The sequence below is a fragment of the Eumetopias jubatus genome, unplaced genomic scaffold, assembly GCF_037043125.1.
Source record: "Eumetopias jubatus isolate StellerSeaLion01/CBP00866 unplaced genomic scaffold, mEumJub1_p1.0 scaffold_13, whole genome shotgun sequence".
NCBI classification, from domain to species: Eukaryota; Metazoa; Chordata; class Mammalia; order Carnivora; family Otariidae; genus Eumetopias; species Eumetopias jubatus.
Window position 1 is genome coordinate 40,299,528 of NW_028274819.1, and position 26,298 is coordinate 40,325,825.

General features: G+C 39.6%; 2 protein-coding genes across 3 annotated transcripts in view; both read left to right on the top strand.

Annotated features, from left to right (window-relative positions):
- UEVLD (UEV and lactate/malate dehyrogenase domains) overlaps positions 1 to 16,006 on the top strand; it is a 41,621-nt gene extending 25,615 nt beyond the window's left edge. For both annotated transcript variants that reach the window (XM_028117719.2, XM_028117720.2), the window contains 5 exons: positions 2,550 to 2,720; positions 3,705 to 3,878; positions 10,268 to 10,331; positions 12,370 to 12,493; positions 13,290 to 16,006. In XM_028117719.2, the coding sequence (XP_027973520.1) occupies positions 2,550 to 2,720; positions 3,705 to 3,878; positions 10,268 to 10,331; positions 12,370 to 12,493; positions 13,290 to 13,457 (701 nt within the window). In that variant the 3' untranslated portion in view covers positions 13,458 to 16,006. The remainder of the gene's footprint in view (positions 1 to 2,549; positions 2,721 to 3,704; positions 3,879 to 10,267; positions 10,332 to 12,369; positions 12,494 to 13,289) is intronic.
- A 1,544-nt stretch (positions 16,007 to 17,550) lies between these two features.
- Positions 17,551 to 26,298, top strand: part of TSG101 (tumor susceptibility 101) — a 39,802-nt gene continuing 31,054 nt past the window's right edge. Inside the window, exons 1-2 of the mRNA XM_028117687.2 lie at positions 17,551 to 17,716; positions 24,074 to 24,158. Of these exons, the coding sequence (XP_027973488.1) occupies positions 17,675 to 17,716; positions 24,074 to 24,158 (127 nt within the window). The 5' untranslated portion in view covers positions 17,551 to 17,674. The remainder of the gene's footprint in view (positions 17,717 to 24,073; positions 24,159 to 26,298) is intronic.

The window sequence follows — 26,298 nt, forward strand, 5'->3', positions numbered from 1 at the left end:
ATGGTGATTGGCCCCTGACCCAGGAGGAAACTTATTACTATGCTAGTAAGTAACTGGTAAAGTTAGGATTTGGAGCAGGCAATCTCATTCTGAAGCCCTCCATTCTAACCCTTGAGCCCTACTGTATTATATCTAAGGCAAGGCTTATATCTCTAAGCCCTACTGTATTATATCTAATGTCATTCACTTTGTGTTCTTAGGGCCTGGTATAATTGCCTGTAACATAATGGGAACCTTAGTAGAGGCTTATTGAATTAATTATTATTGAATGAACTTTTATTAGGATCATATCTTTACATAATCATGCTTAAAGTCCTTCCTAATTCTCTTTCTAACTGTAAAATCTTTTTCCCCATATTAAATCACCAACTCTTTTTTAACTCTATTTTTTATTCAGGTATAATTAACATCCAGTGTCATATTAATTTCAGTTGTACAATATAGTGGTTCAACAATTCTGTACATTTCTCAGTGCTCATCAGTATAAGCTTACTCTTAGCCCCTTTCACCTATTTCACCCATGGCAACCCTCTGTTCTCTATAGTTAAGAGTCTGGTTTTTTTGTCTCTCTTCCCTTTTTTTTTTTTTGTTCGTTTGTTTTGTTTCTTAAATTCCATATATGAGTGAGATCATATGGTATTTGTCTTTCTTTTACTTCACTTTGCATTATACTCTCTTGGGAAATCTTATGGAGTAGGAAGCCTTTCTTGTACTTTTGAAATCATATCAGACAGCTGCTATTTTATTTACTCATGAGGCAACCTTGAGGGCGAGGGCACTTGTAGCATTCAAAGTAGAGAAAGGGGGGTAAGAAATGAAATGATCCTGGCAAGATAGGTTGGGATCAAATTGTAAGGTCATGAATTGTTCACTGATATTTGGTGATATGGACAAGTCACCTAATCTCTCTAAATATCATTTTCCTCATCTTTTTTTTTTAAGATTTTATTTATTTATTTGACAGGGAGAGAGAGCGAGAGAGGGAACACAAGCAGGGGGAGTGGGAGAGGGAGAAGCAGGCTTCCCGCGGAGCAGGGAGCCTGATGCGGGGCTCGATCCCAGGACCCCGGGACCATGACCTGAGCCAAAGGCAGACACTTAACCGACTGAGCCACGCAGGCGCCCCATTTTCCTCGTCTTCATGAGGGTTTTGGACTCCATTTCTAAATATAATGTAGTGCTTAAGAGTACTCTGCAGCCAGGCTTGAATTCTGGCTCCATGCTTACTAGCTCTATGACTGAGCAAGTTACTTAACTTACCCATGCCTCAGATTCTTCATCTGTAAAATGAGGGATGACATGACCCCATAGTGTGCTGTAGATTAGATTAAATGAGTAACTATATGGAAAGCTCTTAGAGTAGTACTTGGCATATAGAAGTGGTCTGGAATGTTAACTATATACCTTCCAGTTCTTCAGGTTTTGACTCATTACCAGGTATCCAATCTGAACACTAGAACACAGGAATTTAAGAGGACTCATGAAAAACCGTAATTAAAATCCAGGACCTGCTATCCCCACAGCTGTGTCAAAATACGAGCTAAACTTGGAAAGGACACATTGCACAGGTGTTTCCTTCTGAAACTTGTTTAGAGATGGCCTTAGAGGCTTCATTAAGAATATAAAGCCCGGAATCTACTCATTGTCTCCTTGGGATGCTAATATTACTTGATAAATGTTGACTGGACTACTGCCATCTACTGTGTTGTTTTTCTGTTGTCTGTGCTGCTGATAAAGTCTGGCCACTGTTTTGACATGCACTTAACTATAAAACACACTGTGTACTAGAGAGTAATGGCGTTGTAAAACAGCATATGTGTGCTTCAGGATCAGGAGAGTAAACTTCAGAGAATAGCGTTTCCTAAGTCATAACAGTTGCTTACCTGTAGGTCCCATGGAAAGAAGAACCTAAAACCAAGAATACTGGGCTTCAATATAAGGAAAAGCCTGTAAAAAAATGAGCCAAGACATTTTATCTTGATTTAAAGATTTTCCAACCATTTTATTTTTCCTCTTTGGAGAAGAATCCTTAGTAAGTAAAAGAGATACAAGCAGAGCTACTCTGCTGGGAGAGGTCAAAGTAAAGAGCGTGGAGCTGTGCCTACCAGCTTTCTTTCCACTTATTCCCAGTCCTTCCATCTGGCCCCTAAGTCACTTTCCAGGAACTCTAGGACTCCTAAACTCACAGTTTAAAAATCAGTGATGCAACTGATTATAGGTTCATCTTTCCTATAGCATGTCACCTGTTTTTCCTAGGAAGGTTGTGCATTAGAGAAAAAGCGAAGTCCTTGTTTATGGGTTCTGGGTCCTGTACTTTATTTTCTTTATCTTTATTGCTCTCTTCCCCACCCCCCCCGGGGATACACTCTTGCTCTTTATCATCTTTCTGGAAGCAAACCTCAGCCCTTTGTATACTTCTTTGGATATAGGATTGATCTGGAGGCAAATATGCCTGAAAGCTCTCCACTTTTAGAAAATAAAAAGAAAAACAACAAGAACCTGATTAAAACCTAGACCTCGAGCTCAGACTGTTTCTTTTTATTCATTAGATTTGTCTGCCTCTGCTCATTCCAAGGTGGTGATCTTCACGGTCAACTCTTTGGGTAGTTCTCAGTCCTACCTGGATGTGGTACAAAGCAATGTGGATATGTTCAGAGCCCTTGTCCCAGCTCTGGGACATTATAGTCAACATGGTGTCCTGCTCGTTGCATCTCAACCAGGTAAAAGGTTTTATTTTAAATTAATCTGACAGTCCAGAGCATCAGTAGAATTGCCATTACTGATAAAAGTCATAAAACTAGATTATAAAGGAACAGCTAGGCTATCCGAATTGCTCTTATACTGAACAATACAGTACCTCCATATCCTGTCAGCCAGCCACTTCTTAGGACTGGCATGAATTAGAAGGTTACAACTTACAAGTTTTTATGTAATATCACTATCATTCTGTTCCAGGTTTTTAGCCATGTCTCCTTCAGTGAGAAAATAGTTGAACACCCAAGAGAAAAATACAATGGCTTATGTGAAAGATCTTCTGTTAGCTCTAAAGTGTCATAAAATATTAGCATGCCAGTATGTGTTGTTAACTTTTCGTGTATTGCAAATTGTTTTTGGAACTGTTTTACTTAAAAAAGAAATATTTTCAAAGAATTAGGTGGTATTGGATTCAAATTGGTGAACAGAGTTTCTTAATGTTCCCAGTCTAAGGGTATGCTTTTTACATGTTCTCCTATAGTAATTGGTTGAGGGACACTGGTCTATTTAATTCCTGACATCCTATTGGCATGGCAGAAAAAAGTAGTTGTTTTTGTTCGTAATGTTGTACTGCGTGGTGGTGGTATGTGATCATTATTTTAATTTAAAGCTAGAAATTCATCTAAAGATACAAAAAAGCTTGACCAATGAAAAACAATTATTTTCTGGTTTTCTGTTCCCACTTTGTATCTTTCTTACTTAACTAGGAAAATATCTATTTTCCACTCTTAATTTATATTTAACAACAAAGTTATGTAAAATCATGCTGAAGCCTGCCTAGTGTTTTTAATATATATTAAAAATACAGTTTGCCTCAGTGCATTTAGAACCTTGGGAGAATATATAGAAGCTCTACTATACTTATTAACGTAATAAGTTTTTGTTTATGAACTAGGCTAGAAGTATATTTTTAAAAATCTTTGTATTTTCACCTTGTGTGTGATATTCAGTGGAAATCATGACATATGTAACATGGAAACTGAGTGCATTTCCTGTAAATCGAGTGATCGGAATTGGATGTAATCTGGATTCACAGAGATTACAATATATTATTACAAATGTCTTGAAGGCACAGATGTCAGGAAAACAAGTATGGGTTATTGGTGAGCAGGGAGAAGACAAAGGTAAGAAGTACTTTTTTATTAGTTATATTGATAACCTAAGTCACCCAGGGGCCATGCTGTTCAGATACATCTGAAGATACTGGAATAGTTGCGCTTACTTGGCTTTTGTTTCACTTTGTAGTGCCTTTTATGTAACAGGCCCTGTATCGTGAAGAGACTCTTCAAGTGTGGCGTTCTCGTTTATTTACTTTTCTGTAAGTTTAAGACTGGGCAAGAGCCCTTAGTTTTATATTTTTTAATTGAATTTCAGAGTCCAGGATTAACTTGAAAGTTTAATTCTCTAGAGAGCCATGTGTAAATAAACCTTAACACATATACAGAACTCTTTCCTTTCCTCTCCCCCCACACTTCAGTCTTGCTTGCCTTTCCTAGGCTCAGACTGTCTCTCTAGGGCCATACCTCCTGTCTGTTTCTCACCTTTTTAAACACAATTTTCACTCTTTGTTTATCCTTATGACCTCTTTCAACAGCCCACTTGCTCTCTTCCTATCACAGAAAGCGTTCAGTTCCCTGGACTGGAAAGCCCCTTTTCCTATCCGAAAAGAATACTTTCCCTATCTAACTTGAGAATCTCTTCCTTCACTCCTTTACTGTTTCCCTCATGTTTTAAAGTCAAGTTGGTCAGGTGACAGAAGTTCTGTGTTTGTCCTCATTTTGTATGTAAGTGCCTACTCTTTCCTCACTACTGCGTAAGTGCTAGTATGATCTAGAAGAGGCATGGGGCACCTGGGTGGCTCAGTTAGTTATGGCTCAGGGGTGGTCTCAGGGTCGTGAGATTGACCCCCAAGTTGGGCTCCCTGCTCAGTGGGGGAGTGTTGAGATTCTGTCTGTCCCTCTGGCCCCTCCCCACCCCCCACACTCACTCTCTCAAAATAAATCTTTTAAAAAATAAAAGAGGCATAGAGCATGGTCCCTTCCTTCATCACACTTAAAAATCATTTTAGAGCAAGAAGGAAAGGATTTACATGATATTTTAGCTAATAGTGAAAGTATAGGGAACTATTTGATTAAGTGCCAGAATGAGTATTATGGACTTACAGTGCTTAGCTTATGAGTGAGTATTTAACATAAGTAGAAATGACTGGAGAAAATTCTGTATAAGACATCATTGAACTGGACTTTGGAAGAATGAATAGGATTTCAGTAGAGAGAAAAGAGTGGGAAAGATACTCTAGGAATGGGAAATCAGAAGCAGGCAAAGGCACATATTAACAGTGGTTGTGTCTGGGTTAAAGGAAACTTTAAAAAATGTGTATTTGTCAGTATTTCCTAATTTTGTCATCATGGATATTTAGTATTTGTATAATTTTTAAGAAATTTTAAATAAAATATAGCAGTATTTAAGTCTGTGTAAATTGGTACTGGCTACCTAGAAAATTCAGTGCTAGAAAGAGCCAGGCTGTAGAATAAACCCTTACAAAACCTGATTTTGTGATTGAGCAGGATGACTTTTCAGGCTCAAAATGTTCCCTACACTAGATGCTGATCAAGAGGACCCTGGGAAAGGGTAGCAAACAAGAACTTGGAGCAGATGTATTAGAGTAATGCATGTCTAGGGTTGCAAACACACCTTAGACCCCATATTTTACTCACTAGTACTATTTGAGTTCTGGTCCACGTTGAACTCTTGCTTCTCTGATTCTTGCAGCTCTCCTAATTAGTTTGCTGTTTCCCCTCTTGTCTACCCTGTAAATGATGCCAAATTAATAATGATGTTAGCCAGAACTTTACTGTGTGCTTTCCTGTATGAATCCAATCTTCCTAAATCATATTACTATTTTCAAAAACCTTCACTGACTTCCTCTGACCAAACTATTAAATTCCTTTGCTTGGCATTCAAGAAATCCCAAAGTAAAGCCCTAATCTTCCTTCCCCATTATAATTAACGAGGTAGTAATGTTATTTGAGAGTTGGAAGGGACCCAAGGGATCAGTTACATTTTGTTGTAGGGAGCCAGCAATGGATACAGAGATGGTAAGAGTGATCTGCCCAAGAACCTGTAGTTTTTAGGGTCAAAGAAGGACTAAAACCCAGGTCTTGTACCTCCCAGCTCTACCCCACAGCTTTGCTTCAGCCACAGGGAACTTTGCCCTTCTCCTTCTCTCTCAACATATTCAAATCTCATCCTTTCAGGTCTAGGTCAAGCCCTCCTTACTTACACTATGAAGCTTTTCCTGATCACATCCCTCCACAGTGATTCCTTCACCCCTTTGAGCTAAAAGCTATTGCTAACTCTATGGTAATTAACCACATAACCAGTAAACATGACGCTTATTCTTTTGTTAAACTGCTGTTTATTCTGGCCCAACTTGAATATTTTGTGTGTATACCTTCTCCTTATTGAAAGTGTAAATTATTAAGCTGTTGTCTTAGTTGAAAGTCATGCATTCACATTGCATAAAGTTAAATAGTACAAAAAGGTATGTGCAGTAAAAAATAAGTCTCCCTTCTATGCCAGATCCCCAGTTTTGCTCCCTAGGTTCTGTCACAGTTACCAGTCTCTTGTGTAACCTTCTGGCAATGTTCTGTGCATAGATAAGCACATATATGAAATATTTCCTAGGTAGCCAGTACATACATCATTCTGCACCTCGCCCTTTTGCTTACTGATATGACATGGAAATGATTGCATAATAACATATATAGATCTCACTCATCCTTTTAAACTACTGGATATGTCAACATTTATTTAACCAGCCCCCCTAATAAGTTACAATTTTTGAATGAATAAAAACATTTCACAATATGGTTGTATTAGTATCTCAAATTGTACAGAGAAAATAAAGGATAGTGAAATTGATAAATAAGCCTCAGGCACTGTGCTGACTGCTGTTGGGGCTATATAGATGTGTAAGAACCTGAGCATGTCTTCAGGAAGCTTAGATCTAATACAGAAAATGACTATAATGGAAGGCAGCATTGATTTGCTATGAGAGAGGTCCACGGGAAGTAGGCTAAAAACACGAGGAAAGGATATGGTAATTTTGCCTTGAGCTCTCACATGGGAACTAGAAATAGAGGTATGTAGGTACATGTGAATTGGAATCACTTAAATGTAATCTTATGTACTATTTGACCTATATAAAAGAATACATAAAATGTATAACATTATATTTTGAAGCATAATAGTAGAACAAACATTCATGAATCTATAGTCAATTAAGAACATTACCAATACCACTGAAGCTACTGATGTTCTCCCCAACCCACGTCCCTGTGTTCCATCTTGACTCCACCATCAGATCGCTTTTTATCCTGTCTTGTACTTTGTTTCAGAGATAGTTATCCATGATAGGTCTAACTTACCTTGACCCTGAAGCCAGAAATGGACAGAGGCTCCCTCTGCTGGTAACATGTGTAAACATCAACTGGTTATATTTTTGTATAAGTGATATCTCTGCAGTAACAGCAATTATAATTACTTTTCATTGAAAGCCTACTATGTGTATTAAATGTGTTGCATATCTCATTTAAAATTTATAAACACCCTCTGAAGGAGATGGTGGTTTTCCAAATTAAAAGATGAGGAAGCTTAAGACTCCATGAGGTTAAGTAATTTGCCCAAGATTACATACTAGGAAGATTTGAACCCTGCTCTCACTCCAAAGCTGTGCTTTTTCTTGCTGTGACTTAATTAGAAAGTTTATCTAAAGCATTTAGTACCATGTATAACACAGCGTAAACACTCAGTAAATGGTAGTTTCTATTACAGCGATCAGCAAGACAGCGATGAATAGAAACTTGGTGAAAAGACATGTAAAACTACACTTTGAAGTAAAGCAACATTAGGATTTGGAAACTGTTCTAAGAATAGCAGGTGTGCAAATAATATTAATCCTCATCAAGTATTTCAGAGACAAATGACAGCTACAGCCTGGGGGTAGGAATACATGACATATAAGACCCTTTAGGATTAGTTTCCTGCTTCCCTCCCCTCACCAGCTTCTTCTTCCCCTATCCTGCCAGGCACTCTGTGCTAGTCATATGGTCAACTTGCAGTTTCCTGAATGATTCACGCACTGCTATGCCTCCTTGCTTTTGCACCTGATTCTTCCTTTCCCTGAACATTCATTCACTTAGCTAACTCCTGCTCACCCTTCCAGACTGGGCTTGAGTGCCGCCTCTCCCAGGAAGCCTTTCCTAATTCTCCAGGTCAAGTAAGTTCATGCCTCTAGCATAACTGTTATCACACTGTGTTAGAATTGCATATTTACCTGTCTGTTTACCCCACCAAACTGCAAGTTCCTTGACCTTGGAATGACCTCAGTAAATGTGTTTTGAAATGATGCTCATACTATCTTGTTGTAACCAAAGGTCCTTCATATTATGCCCCCCCCCCCAATTAGATAGCAGAACATATACTTTGGAGCTGCTATTTTCAGCTATGATACTAATATCATATGTAAACTGCAGATAACTCCTTCAAATGATGGTTTAGAAATCCAAGGGTTGGATCTCAGAATAGACTGTTAGGTCATCTGCTTTGGGCTTCAGTCCTACACAAGGGAAGGTGTTGTATACACTGGAAAAGAGTTTCCCCATGGTCATTGTTCATTAAAATTTTGGGGGGCCAGAGGATTGCTGTTCTTGAGAAGTGGAGCCAGAAAGATTAGGATTCTCCCTCTCTCCATTCTTTCCTCATGGCTCTTGGAAGTCAGGATTCAGAGAGGAAAGAATGAATGTGATATATACATACACACACTCATTTAATTAACTCTCAGACTTTTGTGCCCCTTTCTGAGTCTTCTCATTCCTCCCTTGTCCCTCTTATTCATTCTTCCAAGGTCTGTAAATGCTGTATTTCACTTATCAGACATTTCCCCCAATTTTCTATCTACTGTGAATAAACCAATAATGTACAGAAATTTTTTAGAAAAAAATTCATATATAACTATTCTGTCAAAGTAAAATATATTTTTAAAATCTCTTAATCTGTCCACAGTTATTTGTATTGTTCATATAACAATTTTTTTTACTCAACATAAAAGCTTTAAAGATTTATTTATTTGAGAGAGAGAGAGAGCGCGCACGCAGGTGCGGGGAGGGGCAGAGAGAGAGGCAGAAGGAGAGAAGCAGATTCCCTGCTGAGCACGGAGCCAGATTGCGGATGCGGGGTTCAAGCTGACCCTGAGATCATGACCTGAGCCAAAATCAAGAATCTGAAACTCAACTGACTGAGCCACCCAGGCGCCCCTTAACATAAGAGCTTTTAAAATTTTTTCATCTTCTTTGAATTTAACTATTGCAAGTATGCTTTCCTCTTTGTTGATATAATTTTGGATTATGCATGAAGTCAGTTCTGCATCATCTCCTGTGTATCCTTTACCACAGTAAAAATACGTGTGAGAGGACAAAAGAACACATGGTCCCTGTCCCCTGCAAGCTTATCATCAGTTTGAGGAAGAGATATCTGGATACATATGGTGTCCTTTGTCGCTGACCCATCACTAAATGGCCTAATTTTGAATGCAGTTTGGAAGACATATCTTGGGGCACCTGGTGGCACAGTTAAGCGTCCGACTCTTGATCTCGGCTCAGGTCATGATCTCAGGGTCATGAGATGGAGCCCCCTGTCAGGCTCCGTGCTCAGCGGAGAGTCTGCTTGAGATTCTCTCCCTCCCTCTCCCTCTGGGCCTGCCCCCCTGCACTCTCACTCACTCTCTCTCTCCCAAATAAATAAATCTTTTTTTTTAAAAAAAAGAGTTATAGCTTAAATATAGCCTTATATATCCAAATGTATTTTTGTTTTGCCTACCCCAGTACAGATCTGTATTAAAGAATGTCTTCACACAGATGAGAAATAGATGAACATTATAAGGGTTTCAAAATGTTTCTGGCAATTTCTATTTAATATTAAAATGTGGTGTAAACATCCACTTCACGCGCAAAGCTTTGAATGTTTGAGTTGTTTTGTAAATGATGTAATGAGACAAAATGGTAACCCAAAAGATCCTCGGAGCAAACAGGACCCTGCCTCTCTAACAGCTGTGGAAATCTAGCCAAAATAGGTGACCAAATTATTCCTCACGTGGTGAAAGAAATTAATCTCAGTGTGTTTCCCAGTGGAGCAAATGCCAAGTGCTTGCTGCTGAGGAAAGAAAGCTTTCTACTTGGACAGTAAAACGGCCCTCGCAGAACTAGTGTTGATGAGAGAGCACAGGGGAGGAGGCTGAAGCTAGGCTCTGGGGGTCATGCTTTTGGGGGCATTGCAACTCCCAGGCAGTAAGCACAGCATACGCAGTGCCAACAGTGGAAAACTGTTTCTAGAAAAGGGGGAAAAGTGTTTAAAGTTTAATACAGATACCCTTGACTGCAAATGATCATTTATCACGTCTTAATCCTAAGGGAATTGTTAGCAACATATAATTAATTTTTCCTTTAATTTTTAGTGCCCACATGGGGTGGCCAAGAAGAAGTAATGAGTCCTAACTCTCAGGTGCAGTTGTCCAACAGGTAACACTGAGTGTCAATTTGCATTTGCCCAGTTGAAAATCATGTACTTCGTAGCTACCAAAACAACTGTTTACACAGCATGCCCTTACTAGGCTTCTACAAACAAAACTAGCTAGTATGGACAAGTTCAAAGTACAAGAGATCAGTGCTTTCTAGTCTCTGATTTCTTATCTGAAAGAAGATCCAGGAGTGCTTTGCAAACTTTATTTCAGATACACTATGGACAGGTAAATGGTAAAACAGGGTTCTTATTTTTATAGTCCTTGATTTCCTGCTCTGATGGGTCAACATCTGAGGATATTAAGAATTTTCTTAATGTAGAAAGAATTTGTCTATCACTTAAATTTAATACGGGGGCACTTGGGTGGCTCAGTTGGTTGAGTGTCCAACTCATGGTTTTGGCTCAAGTTGTGATCTCAGGGTCGTGAGATTGAGCCCCATTGTTGGGGCTGCTTGAGATTCTCTCTCTCTCTCCCTCTGCCCCTCCCCTGCTCACAAGTGCTCTCTAAAATAATCTTAAAAAATAATAATGTATTTATTTTATTTATTTTCTTATTTTTTTTAAGATTTTTATTTATTTTTTTGTCAGAGAGAGCACAAGCAGGGGGAGTGGCAGGCAGAACAGGTAGAGGGAGAAGCAGGCTCCCTGCCAAGCAAGGAGCCCGATGTGGGACTCGATCCCAGGACCCTGGGATCATGACCTGAGCTAAAGGCAGATGCTTAACCGACTGAGCCACCCAGACATCCCAATAATGTATTTATTGATGATACATAAATACATTTGGAAACCAATCTAATATGAATGGATAAGCCATATTATAAGTTCAGGCAAAAATAAAGTGTGACACATAGATCCTTGTGTCTTTTGCCTTTGGTCAGACACCTTCCAAGGTCCGTGCCCTATAGTTTGTACTCCATGTACCGTGTATTTTTATGTCATCTGTTGTCTCACCATCACATAATAACATACAATTTTGCAGTTCGGTGGAGACTTTTAGCTTTTTAAACATTCAGCTTAAGACTCTTAGCCTGTAACAACTGGAAAGAATATTCTCTTACTGAGAAGAGTAGAGTGTTATATAATCCTTTCTTATCTGATTCTCTACATAATCCTACATTTATAAGAAATTATAAAAGGAAGAAATCCAAACATGTTTATTTAATTTATATCATTTTTATTATTTACAAAGAGAATGTATGCTGTTATAAAACTTCATATACTACAGATATCTATAAAGTAGAAAGTGAAAAGCTGGGGGGGGGTCATCCCACTTAGTGTCCACATGTCCAAACATTTTTCCAGTGCTTATGCAAACATTATTATTTTTATTATTTGTATAATAATAGATGTATGCTATTCATATTACCTTGCAACTTACTTTGTTTCCTTACTAATAAATCTTGGACATTTTTCCATGTTGTACATAGAAGTCTACCTCATTCCTCTCTGGAGCTATACAGTACTACATTTGAATCATTATTTATTGAACCAGTCCTCTTTTGATGAGTTGTTTCCAGAATTTTTGCTGTCTCACACAAGGCAAACATGCATATATATTTGCATACTTGCGCATATTGCAGTGGAGTAAAATCCCTGAGGAGGAATTTCTAGATCAGATGTTGCTAAATCTTCCTCCTAAAAGATTATATCACTTACCGGTCTCAACAGCAGTTACGGGAATGCCTGTTTCTCTGTAGCTTCTCCAGAGGTAGTTATCAATCTTTTTAAATTTGCTGATTTTGATAGGCAACACTGGTGTATTGTTTTAACTCACATTTAAATATTAGTAGAGGTGAGCTTCTTTTTATGTTAGCCATTTGTATTTTCTCTGTGAACTACCTGCCTGACATTTTAAGAAAAGTTTAGTCAGTAGATTATCTGTAGGCTTTCCTAACAATTGCTATATAACACTTATTTCTGAATCAAAAAATATCTAATTAATACCTTAAATGGTGTAAAACTAAATGTGCATACTTTGTGAATTTTCTGAGATTTATTATTATTTTTTAATTTGTTTTTATTTTTTTGGTAACCTAGAGCCATGGAACTGTTACGGGTAAAAGGCCAAAGATCCTGGTCTGTTGGACTATCGGTAGCTGACCTGGTTGACAGTATTGTAAGCAATAAAAAGAAAGTACATTCTGTATCAATTTTAGCAAAGGTAATTGCTGTTTTCATACTCTCATCATGTTTTTAAACTTCGAAATTATTCGTCCAAATCCAGAAAAAGTGTTACTCTGACTGTACCTCAGGTGTCTTCAGTATCACCGGTTTTGAGAAGAACACACCGGAGGAGACAGTTCAGTCTAAGCCCTGTCCTGCTTGGTTATGGGAAGTCTGGACTTCTTCCAGGTTGCCCCTCCCCCCCATGTAATTTTTGGGAAGCCTCAAGAAACGTTTGTGTATTCCATAAAGTTCTTCCGGTTGTCATTTACCACACCTCCGCCAGTCACGTCACCCCAGACTGACATGCCAGCTCGTCTTAGCTGCTCATCCACCTGCTTCTCCAGTTCACTTGATCCTTTACCACTTTGTCCCTAAAGCACAACTAAGACAAGGCACACAGGCTTAACCACATCATCTTGAAAACTCTGGAATATCAGGAGGGAAATAAAACACGGAAAGGAAAACTTAAAACAGGTTACCGTATGTGACCGGGTCCCTCCCCAGGGAGTCCACTCAGACCATCTTCTCTCAGCCTACACCCTGCTCCCCATACTGCAGCGGGCTAGCTCACTGCCCCACAGAGCGGCTGTCTCTGACCACCTGCCTCCTATCTCGCACACATTTTCTGAAACAATCATGAGTTTAGAAATTAAATGAACACAATTTTTTTTAAAGTTCAATTTGTATCTGTTTATAACAACTAGAAAAGCAAGGAAGTATCCATATTTATGATATTAATTTTTTGCAGTGATTTAGCTCTATCATAATCCCTATTTTTTTTTTCATTTCAGGGATATTATGACATAAACAGTGAAGTGTTCTTAAGTTTGCCTTGCATCGTTGGAACCAGTGGCGTATCAGAAGTCATCCAAAGCACAGTGAAGGAAGATACAGTGACCAAGAAACTCCAAAGCAGTGCATCATCAATCCATGGTCTCCAACAACAGTTAAAACTTTGATTCTAAAGTTCAGTTACCGGAAGGGAAAGGTCATTTAATTTGGCCAACATATATAGGGTTAAGAATTTCTGTATCTTATTACTTATCCTTACAAACTGCTTGGTTAAGGTGGATGGTTTCCGGTTAGCTTTGTAATTTGAATCCTTAGGGAGTGTGGGGGGGAGATCTAGTTTTCTGTGTTGCTCTTGAGCTATCTAAACTGTTCTTTAAACCTCCAGCAGAAGTAGACATTCATCTACAATATGCATCATTTAAATTTATGGATCCTCAACTAAAAGCACATTCAGCACTTTGGGAATATTTTGAAAGCAATATATTTTTAAAAGAAAAATGACTCCCTGACTGTTATAATAAACATGATAAGCTGAACGTCCAGTATTGATTTACAGAATCTGTGCTAGGTGTACTTTCAAAAGATCCCCAGCCTAAGGTATTGTTTCTTCTTTAAAATGTAATTGGTAGTAATGGGAAAGCATTTTGTTTCCCCTCTTCAAATTAATTAGCTACCAAAAAAAAAAAGAATTTTATGTGCCCTTTCAAGTAGTAAAAGAGCAAGTGAAATTTTTTAATATTGAAGAAAAAGTGTAGTTAAATTTCCAGTGAGACTGCCCTTTCTGAAATTTTTTATAACCCTTTCTTGGGCTATATAATAGATCTCCAACATCTCAAAAGTCCACTATACTATTAGTATCATAAAGAAATGTATATTTTTAGTGGAAATAGATTATGAAAAAAAGAAAGCCAAGCAATTTACCTTAAAGCTAAAATATGAGGCTTTCTTAAAAACCATTAGTCTTAAGGAGAAGAGGTTGGATGGACTGGCTGTTCTGAGCAAATCTTTTAACCACTCCTGAAGAAATGATTCAGAGTACATATGCCTTTATGGGTCAATAACAATATCTTCATATGTGAAAGATATCATATTATTACAGATGTGACACACAACTAGTAGTAACAGCTAACGCTGACCCTTCTGTTTCAGGCAGGCTGATGAGCACTTTATTATTTTATTGAATCCTGAAAATCATCCACTGCAGTAGGTTCTATCATTTTATAGAGGAGAAAACTGAGGTTTAGTGCCCAGGTGTCACGGCCCAGGGGCACTTATCCACACAGCCTCTTCTTTTTCTAAGCAGTAGAAGGAAGAAAAAGCCTAAGAGCCAAAATAGTAAGCACAAGACCATAAAGCTGGAGTTCTGTACACTACAGAAGGATTACTTCTATTCTCATGTAGGGGCTGACTTTCTGTGTTATCCCAATATAGTTTTTTGAAAGATGGATTCCCTGACTTCCCAGACTTGCCCTCAGCAAATAGTAAAGAGGAGTATGCACTGAGATAGGTGTTTATTTATTTATTCAGTCACAGGGTACTGACTGAAAGCGTACAGTACACCAGGCACTGTACTGGGCACTGCAGATACAGTGGTGGGCCAAACAGGACTAGGCACAGCCCTCACTGTCCGTACAGCCTAGTATGGGAGACATCGTAATCAAATCTCACAAATAAAAGTACAATTCCAAGTATAATAAGTACTGCAAAGTTGTCCCACTTGCTCTTAAAGCACGTAACAGGCAAATCCAAATCTCGTCAGAGAGCTAGGAGCCAGGTGGTTTGTAAGGGCAGACACATCCCTGGTTAGTACTTGGATGGGAGAAACGGTGAAACTAATGCCGATTTAGTATAATAATAATGGATGCTTATAACGAGCTTAAATCATAAAGTGAAATATTGTGTCCCATGTTTGAGAAAGTATAAAGTATTTAATACATTTGGAAAGATTCCCCGTGAGAATTACCTGGGCTAAAAAATAAAAACCTTGGGCATTTGAAGAGATATGTATTAGTTCTGTGTAAGTTCACTACATTGGGTAGATTATTTGGTGTTACTCTTAACAATGTATCCTCACTTTCCTGTTCCATGAAATAGGGAAGTAAAACTGAAAGAACCATTTCTTGTGTTTTTTAAACTGGCCTTTTCTAATATCTGTGATCTAATTAGAAATTAGATAATTTCTACTAATTTCTAATATGCTCTTGAATTAATAACTTTACTGCAAGACATTGTGTAATAGATGAATTACCAAGAGTTCATTATATTAATTATAAATGAAGGTCAATGAATGCAATACAACAAATACTTAGTGAGCATCTACTGTTACTCCAAATACTGTGTTAGAATATAAGTATTCAAAGTTGAGTAATTGTCCTTGCCCTGCAGAAGCCCACCATATAGAAATAATTGTCAGTTATTTCCTTAAGTGTTGAGTATTACCAATCATGTTGGTTCCATATGTAAGTCAAAAATCAGTACCACCACTACCTCACTATGATTTGGTGGTAATTGCCTTTCACGGTTCTTTTAACTTTCACTGTTTCATTTTTCCAAAATCATGCATTGTCTCTTCTTATGATTTTTAGTGGGGCTTGGATTAAAATGCTTTGATTTTGTAGTGCAGAGATAAATACTTGATATTCCAATTTATGCTGTAGCTTTCCTTAAGTATCAAGAACAATGAGTAAAATAAACTTTGACTTTAAAATCACCAGAAGATGCCTAATTTATTTAAAGAGTGAACGAAAATTTATTCAGATTGAGGAGAGTTTCTTTCATATAATTGATACAGTACCCAGCACATTTATTTCATTTTAAGTGGCTTAAGTGCAAAATTAATTGCTTCTGTTAATTGTTTTTGGGCTTTTATAAAAATTACTTCCAGCAAGAAAACTTTTTAAACAATGTATTACCTGCACTCTCCCAATTGACAAAGCACAGTTGCTCTGAGGGTACTTCTGAATAAGTTGTGGCTTTAAGACCAGTTTGAAAACTGCTTGGCTTTTAAGTGACATAAAAGAGGTGCAGTGGAGGGGCGTCTGCATGACTCAGGTTGTGATCTAGGGGTCCTGGGATCGAGCCCCATGTGGGGCTCTCTGCTCAGCGGGAAGTCTTCTTCCCCACCCCCTGCACCCACGTGCTCACTCTTGCTCTTGCTGTCTCTCAAATAAATAAAATCTTAAAAAAAAAAAGGTGCAGTGGAAAGATAGACTGCCCTATAGTTTGGTTTGACTGGAGCTGTATACTTAACTAACACATGATGGCCGTATCAAAAAAAAAATACCTATTGGGATAGCCTGTGCCTGTGTGTTGGCAATAATTTAAGATACTTTCCACATGGTTCAATTAAGCCCTCCGTGTTTGTGACTTCACCTAAATGCCAATTTAGAAAAGAATACCGCAGCCTGTTCCTCATTAGCATTAAGCTAACATCATCCAATGTACATACTTCATATCATCAAACCCAAGCTTTACAATACCTTGAATGACACCGTGTGCTTATAAAACTGGTGGTGAGTGCAATAATGACTCATACAAATAACCATGAAGAACTTCTTTGGGTAGTAGAAATGCGATTAAGATCAAGCCCCTACTCTTGCTCTGTACAAGGATGAGGATCTGAAGATGAGCCTGCCCTCAAAGATTTGGACTTTGATAGTGTGCAGGCTAGTATGCACGTGTAGAGCAAGGTAGAATGCTGCGTGTATTAAGATTTATGGCTCGGAAGAGAGTTTCTGACCTAGCGGAATGGTTTCCCAGAGAAGAAATCACCGCCCGGATTCCTGTGAAACCAGGGCTCTACACTTCGCCCTTGTGGATGTAGTATGAAGAACTTTTATGCTTAAAAAACAAAACCAAAACCTCATCATCTGAGAGACCCTACGCATCATCTAACGCAAGCCTCTCATCTCAGAGTTGGGAAAAACTTAAGCCCCAACTACAAGTGCACTTGCCTTCTATTATCACAAGGGCAAGTTAGCCGCACAACAGTTTTCCTACTCCCAGCCCATATGATGAATCGGTCATTAAAGCTCACAAGCAAAATCTTCCTACTTCCCCTCTCTGCACCTGCTCCGTTGGTCTAAGGCAACCGTGAAACACCTGCTGATCTTACCCCATTGCAGGGTTTCGACCCTCGCAACAGGCTCGGCCTGAGGAGAGTAGCCCACCAGGTGGGTCGGAACCCACACCGCTCCCAGCCCGTCGCTTACCCCGGAAGTGACTTAAAGGAAGCGGAAGAGCTGGCCTGGTGGCCGACTTCCTGTTGCTAGAGGCGGGGGGTGGGGGGCTGGTTACTAGGTGTGTGATTGTGTGGGGCGGCCAGGGGCGGCCCCGGAGCGGCTGACCCTCTGCCTGCGGGGACGGGAGTCGCGAGGTGGCCGCCATGGCGGTGTCGGAGAGCCAGCTCAAGAAAATGGTGTCCAAGGTGAGTCCTCGGCGCGCTGGCCACAGGCGCGCGCCCACCACTCCTCTTGGCGCCCGGCGGGGCCTGGCCGGACTCAGCCTAGCGCGCTTCCTCGGCCGACCGGAGGCCCAGTGCAGTCCTCAGTCGCCTTTGCGGCCCCAGCCCCGAAATGCCTGTCGCCTTGTGCCGGAATCCCCGCTCCGCGGCCGGGGGAGGGGGGGCGGCGGTCAACAAAGGCGCGGAGCCGAGGCCGCCTGCCACCTGCCGCCCGCCCTCCTCTCTGCGGGTAGAGTTTGGAACAGTCTGTGGGGCAGTGTAGTTTTCGTCCTAGTTTTTATAAACACAGAGAGGGGGTTGGACTTAATTCTCAATCTGAGATAGTCCTCCACTGCTGTCCCAGTGTAGGGATCCGTCCGTCTTCGCTCTTCCGTCCCGGCCCAGAGATTGTGTCCTTCTCAGTTTTCTGTTTCTCACACAGCTCAATACCCGACCCGCGGAGGTCAGTTAACTGTTGGTTGAATTGGTTCAATTATAAGTAAAAATGTTCAGAGAAGCCTAAGTTACCAGTCGCTCGCTATCTCAATGGAATAAACAGAATTCCATGACAATTTCAGGGACTTTTGATTTTCTAAGAATAACCACTTTTAATTGTATGCTTCTTACAACGCGAACTTGTTTGCTTTGAACCTAATTTATAATCTTTACAATTCAAGACCAGTGTATTTTTTTAATTCTTAAAAAGTAGATAGGCATTTTACATTTTAAAGCCATGAATTATTTTGATCATTACTTTAAATGTGGCACCTGGTAACAGAGTGAACTGGGTGATAGTGGGGGTTTTTTCTTCTTTTTTTCAGTTTACCAATTGGGAATAAGATGCATGTCAAGTGGTTGAGAGTTGAATCTTCTCCAGCTCAGTGGGTTAGCTTTGGGTACTTTTGTCAAAGCAGGAATGGTAGGAATCAAAGTAGTGTAAGCAGTTTTCATTATTAATAAAACACACACTTGTGTATAAACTTATTTCTTTGAAAAATATGCAGTCCCTCTCCCCCCGACCCCCAGTAAAATCGTGCCTCTAGTCTTTGGTTGAAGAGCAAATAACCTCTAAAGAGGAAGTGGCAGTTTTCAAAATAAAGCTTCTCTTGATTGTCTAATAACTTCTAGGCCTCTTAATTTTCTTTTGATAAAGTAGTTATTCTTGATTGTAGAGAAAGTTTGGGGGAGCCCTAGTAGATAGTGGCTCAGGTCCATGTTGAAACATTTATATATCACTTTAAAAAACAGTACATTGTTTTACATATGATGTAACTGAAAAGTATCTGTTCCATGCCGTTTTGTTTTGTTTTGTTTTAAGATTTTATTTATTTGACAGAGACAGCGAGAGAGGGAACACAAGCAGGGGGAGTGGGAGAGGGAGAAGCAGGCTTCCCGCGGAGCAGGGAGCCCGATGCGAATGCGAAGCCTGATGCGGAGCCCCATGCTGGGCTCGATCCCAGGACCCTGGGATCACGACCTGAGCCGAAGGCAGACGCTTTTAACGACTGAGCCGCCCCAGGCGCCCCCCATTTTTTATGTTTAAATTGATAGCATTAGTATTAAGGTTTATGCCTTAGTCTTCCTATGTAAGGACAAGAATATTCAAATAATGGTTTTGAATTTTAAAAGCCATGATTAAGTTTCCTAAACTTCCTGTAGCGGAACCTGCCTTCAAAGACAGACACGGAACATCTTTAGAAGATTTTTTTTATGTCTCCATGCCTCCCCCACCCCCAGCCTCTTTTCACCCTAAGAACAAAAAAGGACATAAAGAAGAGGTGGGAGAGGATATTCTACCTAACTTTTGGTTCTTGGCCCAATATCTGAAAAACTGAGTCTCCTACAAGTGATAATGTCAGTTCTGAGTATCAACATCTTTTCTATCCGGCCTATGATAGATAGGTAGGAATAGAAAGTAGAATAATAAAAGCAGCTTGTGGAGTTCCTTCTTTCTGGTAGAGGGCTAGCTCTGGGTGTTAGCCTTTCAGTTGGGTTTGGTATGATGTAGGAATTGTTAGCCAGGACCCTAGCCACATTGCAAGGGTGATGGTCCTTTACTCTTTTATCTGATTGTGGGACCTCCACACGCATCATGGTACTTTGGGCCACCTGTTTTGACTTAATGTCTTTTTATTTGTTTTGAGGTATAACTGACATACAACATTATATGACCTTTTTATATATTATTATAATTTTTACCTTTGAGTATTATCTTCGCTTCTAGTTTAACTTTTAGTTAATGCCCTTATCTGTCATCATTTTAGCAATTAACAGAGATAAAATTTTACCCCTAGTCCGTCTTGTTTTACACATACAACTTTATGCTTTAGATTTTTCATGTAGGCAACTACCTGTATTCGTACAGCATTTCTAGAGGTGGAGTCACTGCTAAATCGATAGAAGAGAACTGACTCACTGAAGATTGCTGTGCACTTCACACTATTGTAAGTTCTGAGGGTACAACAGTGAACAGTCAGATAAAATACTCTTCTGCAATTTAAATTCTCATAGAAGGTAATAACAACTCAGTAACTACATGAAGTACTATGCTAAAAGGTGATAAATGCTTTGGAGAAGAGTAAAGCAGCAAAGGATAATAGAGAATGCTCAGGGCAGGGAGATGGGATGGATTGCACTTTTACAGAACAGTAAAGGAACGCCTCTCTGAGATCTATTTGAGCAGGGACCTGAAAGAGATGAGGAAGCCAACTGGAACAATCTGGAGTAAGAACATTCCAGGAAGGAGGAAAATAAGTGCAAAAGCCTTGAGACAGAAGCTTGTCATGCATGATAAAGGAACAATGAAGGGGGCTAAGGTGGCCAGAGTAGCATGAGCAAGGCGGGGAAGGCAGTGGAAATAAAAGTGGTCGATTTTGGAGGGTCTTGCAGGCCACTGTAAGGATTTTGGCACTTACTTGGAGTATGGATGGGAAGCCATAGATCTGTTTTAACTTTGAACGGTATTGCTCTGCCTGCTGTATTGAGACTAGACTCTAGAGGGTAAGCGTGGAGGCGGAGGCACCTGTGAGAGGCTGTTGCAGTAAGCTAGGTGAGAGGTGAAGTGGCTTAGACCAGGATTATAGCCACCGTAGTAGTGAGAAGTGGTCAGATCTGGTTATTTGTGAAGGTAGAGTTAATAGGATTTTCTCACAGGTTCACTGTGGATGTGAGGAAGAGGGGTGTCAAGGATAATTTCAAGGTTTTTGTCCTGAGCAGCTGGATGTAGGTATGGAAGAATGTAGGAGTAGATTTGGCGGGAAAATAAGCAGTTCAGTTTTGTTGTTGTTGTTGTTGTTTTAGATTTTATTTATTTATTTGACAGAGAGACACAGAGAGAGAGCACAAGTCAGGGGGAGCAGCAGGCAGAGGGAGAAGCAGGCTTCTCACTGAGCAGGGAGCCCGACGCAGGGGTACTGACGGGATGATGACCTGAGCTGAAGGCAGACGCTTAACCGACGGAGCCACCCAGGCGCCCCAGCAGTTCAGTTTTGATCATGTTAAATTTGACATGGATATCATGACATATCCAAGTGGAGATCATCAAACTGGCAATTGGTTATACATGTCTAGAGTTTAGAAAAGAGATTCAGACTGGAATTTTTTTGTAACTTGGGAGTTAACGTCACATAAATAGTATTTAAAGCCATGAGAGATCACTAAAGGAGTGAGTTTAGTTAAAGGAGAGGACCAAGGACAGAGCCGTAGGGTTCAGTAACATTCAGAGGTTAGGGGAAGGAAAAGGACCAGCGAAGACACAGAGAGGAGGAAAACAAGCAGTGGTGTCCTCAAAATCAAGTGAAGAACGTGTCTTAAGAAGAAGGAATCAACTTGGTCAAGTGCTGCTTGATAGGTTGAGTGAGATGAAGACTGAGACTTGGCCATTGCATATAGCCATGTGGCAGTTACTGGTGACTTTGACAGTCAATTTCAGTCAAAGTGCAAAAGCCTGATTGGAGTGGGTTTGAAGAGAATGGGTGTAGGCATTGAGTATCAGTGGTTGCTAACATCAGAGAGATACCCAGGTGACATATGCTACCTGATGGAAAAACACCATCGTCTGTGAAATGATCTTGCTGGAGGGGGGAGAAAAGAGGTGGCAAAGAAGTAAAATTTAGAAAAAATCCTGAAAAGGATCATAACTTTTAGATCCAACTAGTAATTCACAGGGAATACGAAGGACATAGGAACATATATATTAAACTACAACAAGGGGATGCAGTTAGCAAAATCCAAAGCATGAGAATCTCTGTAGGACAAATTAACCAATTTCTTCAACAAATAAATTCCAAGGGGGCAGAAATAGAAACTGACCCACTGATGATGAATAGACAAATAAAATGTCCTATATCCCTATAATGGAATATTCTTCAGCAATGAAAAGGAGTAAAGTACTAGTACGTGCTGCAACATGGATGTAGCTTAAAAACATGCTAAGTGAAAGAAGTTAGTCATAAATGACCACATATTATATGGTTCCATTTATATGAAATGTCTAAAATAGGCAAATTGATAGAAACAAAATAGCAGTTGTCTGGGGCAACTGGGGGGTTAGCGGTTATAAGGGAATGATTGCTAATGGGTACAACTTTCTTTTGGGGGTGATGAAAATGTTCTAAAATTGTGGTTGCACAACTCAGTACTGAAAACCATTGAACTTTATATAATTCACCTTAAATGTGTGAATTATATGGCATATGAATTATTAAGTTATCTCAGTAAAGCTGTTATTGGAAAGAGGGGTGGAAGAGAGAATCTATGGATTAAAAGAGACCTAAAGACATTTAAGCAAATAATAATGTATAGAGTTTATTTGGATCTCTATTCAAACAAAATATGACGTGCAACTGCATATTTGATAATATTAAGGAAATGGATTAGTTTAGTATGATAATAGTATTGTGGAGTTTTTTAAGTTTTTATCTTTTAAAGATATACACAAATATTTATGGGCGTTGGGTTATGATGTTACAGTTTGCTGGAGAATAATACAGGAGGGAAAGGTGAATGAGGTTATAGATTATGATTGGCTATGAGTTGATTATCGTCGAAGCTGGGCATAGGATATAGGGCACTCATTCTACTATTCTGCCTACGTTTGGATATGTTTGAAATGTTCCATAATAAAAAGTTCTAAAAAGAATAGGAAAAGAGTAATCATAGTCAGCAAACGTAGGAAGTTTCTTGCAAGAGTTGCTATAAAGGAGAACTAGAAAGGAGAAGTGTGGTTGTAGCTGGAAGGGAAGGGAGGTCAGGAATGTGTGTGTGTGAATAAGATGGGAGAAATGAGAAGAGGTTTGTGTGCTAATAGTACTGATCCCATAGCAGGGAAAAATCGGTACTCAGGTCAAAAGAAGGCAAGAATTGCTGAAGAGGCCTTTCAGTAGACCTTCTGGATTTATTCCCTAATTTTTCTTGTATTTTTTCCTTTATTGTCTACCACTTTGTCTTTCTGCACTAGTCTCCGTGAGATTTCTTTTACTATGTATTCTAATCCTCCTGTTGAATGCTTGTTTCCCAGCTATTACATTTTTATGTCCAGGAGTCCTTTCTTCTCTGAGTGTTCTTGTTTCATGGATATAACATCATTTCTTCTTTGAAGGTATTCATGTTCATTCTTTTTGAAGTTTTCTTCTCCTTGCATTTTTTCTGTTATTTCTTAATTCCTTCATTTCTGTTTGTTTTGGTCTCCGTCCGGCTTCTTGGAGTCTGTCTTTTTGGAATAGCCAGATTGCTTCTCTTTGAGAGACAAGCACTAAAAGCTGACTGAAAGCTTTGTGTAGATGGATGGAGCTTATTAACTGGTGAGCTTTGATGTATTGTAATACGATGGGGGTCCCTGTCTCCTTAGCGCCTCATCTGCCAAGAATGTGTAAGCCAGGTTCCTCATTTTCCTGGAGTGGAGTAGTACAAGGTGGGGGTTTGAAAATACAATATAATAAATGATAAATTGCAAAATAGTTCGTATTGACAATAAATGCTGGGGTTTGGAGGAAAGGGAGAGAGCACTCTGGGCTAAAAGGAAGACTAGAAAAGGATTCATTAAGAAGGGGGAGAGAGATGAAAGCTGGGTCTTTGAAAAAGATTAAGATTTGATTTGGTGGACAGGTCTTTCCAGTTGGAAAGAAGAGCTAAAATGGAGGTGAGTAAAGGATTCGAATAGGTAGCAGGAGAGAAAACTATCGAGGTTCTTTCAGGCTTTAAGTAATGTTAATGATTCGCAAGAACCATTATACTTTTAAGAAGAGTGCTATTAAGAAAATAAGATTTTAAGATAATACGCCTAACAGTAAAATATGTGCATTAGTTTTAAAACTAAATTCCTGTGTGATTTTTGCTTTTCAGTACAAATACAGAGACCTAACTGTACGTGAAACTGTCAATGTTATTACTTTATACAAAGATCTCAAACCTGTATTGGATTCATATGGTGAGTTTATATAATAAAAATATCAATTACTGTACTTTGAGTTTACTCTTTTTGTAGGTTTCCCATTTTCCACTAAGTTTGTTGGTTTTTCCTTTGTAGGACTGAACTTCCACCTAATAAAAGTGTTGGGGGGATAGGAAATGACACAATCTGGTCATAACTGATTTGTTTAGTTATTTTAAGTTTTTTTTTTTAAGATTTTATTTATTTATTTGACAGAGACACAGTGAGAGAGGGAACATAAGCAGGGCAAGTGGGAGAGGGAGAAGGCGGCTTCCCGCCGAGCAGGGAGCCCGATGTGGGGCTTGATCCCAGGACCCTGGGACCATGACCCGAGCCGAAGGCAGATGCTTAACGACTGAGCCACCCAGGCGCCTCTAATTCTTTTGAGTTTTAAAAAAATAACAGACCTATGCAAATTTAGACTTAGAGGGGATCTTAAAAATAATGTAGTTTATCCTTTCCCCAAATTTTATCCATAGTTATGAAGAATGTTTCTTGGGATGAGGGGATAAGTTTGAGCAATTATAAATTAAACAAAATTAAATGGGTTTCTTTGCAGCAAGATTTCTCAGAGCCTTTAATAGGCTAGTACGTTATGCCTCACCAAGAGGGGAGAGAAGAGAATCTATTATACAGTATATATCCTAAAGTTAATTAACTACTGAGCTTTTTTTTTTCTCCCCAGAGCACCTGTTTATATCCTCAGAAACACATTTTGCAAAATAATATTCTGGAATATCTCTTTCATTTTATAGATGATGAAAACATTTTTTTAATATGGTCCTTAATTCTATAGAGTAGGTAGGTACAGTGTGTGTCTACTGCCTGTTGAGATGAAATAAAATTGAGAGATAAGTAAAGAAACGACAATACCTAGATTTGTTTTTGTTTTGTTTTGTTTTAAGATTTATTTTAGCGAGAGAGAGAGAGAGAGAGACAGCGACAGCGTGGGGGGTGGTGCGCGCAGGGCGGCAGAGGGAGATGGAGAAACTCAAGCAGACTCCATGCTAAAGCCCGACATGGGGCTGGATCTCACCACCCTGAGATCACGACCTGAGTTGAAACCAAGAGTCAGACTCTTTTTTTTTTTTTGGAAGATTTTATTTATTCATTTGAGACACAGAGATACAGAGAGAAAGCATGAGCAGGGAGAGAGACAGAGGCAGAAGGAGAAGCAGGCTCCCCGCTGAGCCAGGAGCCCGATGTGGGGCTCAATCCCAGGACCCTGGAATCATGACCTGAGCTGAAGGCAGATGCTTAACCATCTGAGCCACCCAGCCGCCCCCAAGAGTCAGACTCTTAACTGACTGTGCCACGCAGGTGCCCCCAGAGTTGCTCCTTTTTTTTTTTTAAGTCTTTTTGTCCCCACCAATCCTAATGTCATCTTTCCAACTCTGTGTCCTTGTAAACCCCTAATGTGCCAGGGCCAAGGGAAAACCCCTGCTGCCTCCTATCCATTATGAGGCTCTTGGCACTGAGGGCTACAAGCTGAGTTTTGTAGGTGAGACTATCAGTCTAAACTCCACTCACTCCTGGGGCTTTGAAACCGTTAGGAGCTTGGTGACAAGAGATGAGAGTTAACAGAGGGACAAGCAGTCCTGTATTTTCTGAACAACAAAGACATGAACCAGAATTTCTCTCCCAAACCTAGGGCACGATTCTCCTCCCTGTCCACATACTGTGGTATTTAGATCTGGGGAAAACCTCATATTACCAGAATTGGAGTTAATTTAAAAATGGCTTCAATGAGGGGAAAAAAGTGACTGGGGCTAGAACTTTACTGTAAGTGTATAGTTTTTACTGCATGCTAAAAGAATAAATATGTTTAAACTGACAAAGAGGGGTGCCTGGGTGGCTCAGTCGGTTAAGCGTCAGACTTCTGCTTTTAGCTCAGGTCATGATCTCATGGTTTGTGGCATCGAACCCAGTGTTGGGCTCCATGCTTACCGCAGAGTCTGCTTAAGTTTCTCTCTTCCTCTCCCTTCACCCCTCCTCCTGCCCCCCACTCACGAGTTCTCGCTTGCTCTCTCTCAAAATAAATAAATAAATGAAATCTTTAAACTGACAAAGACTCCAGCATCGCTGAATAAATTTTATACAGCGTTTTATGGCTGGACCAAGTCTAAACCATTGTTAT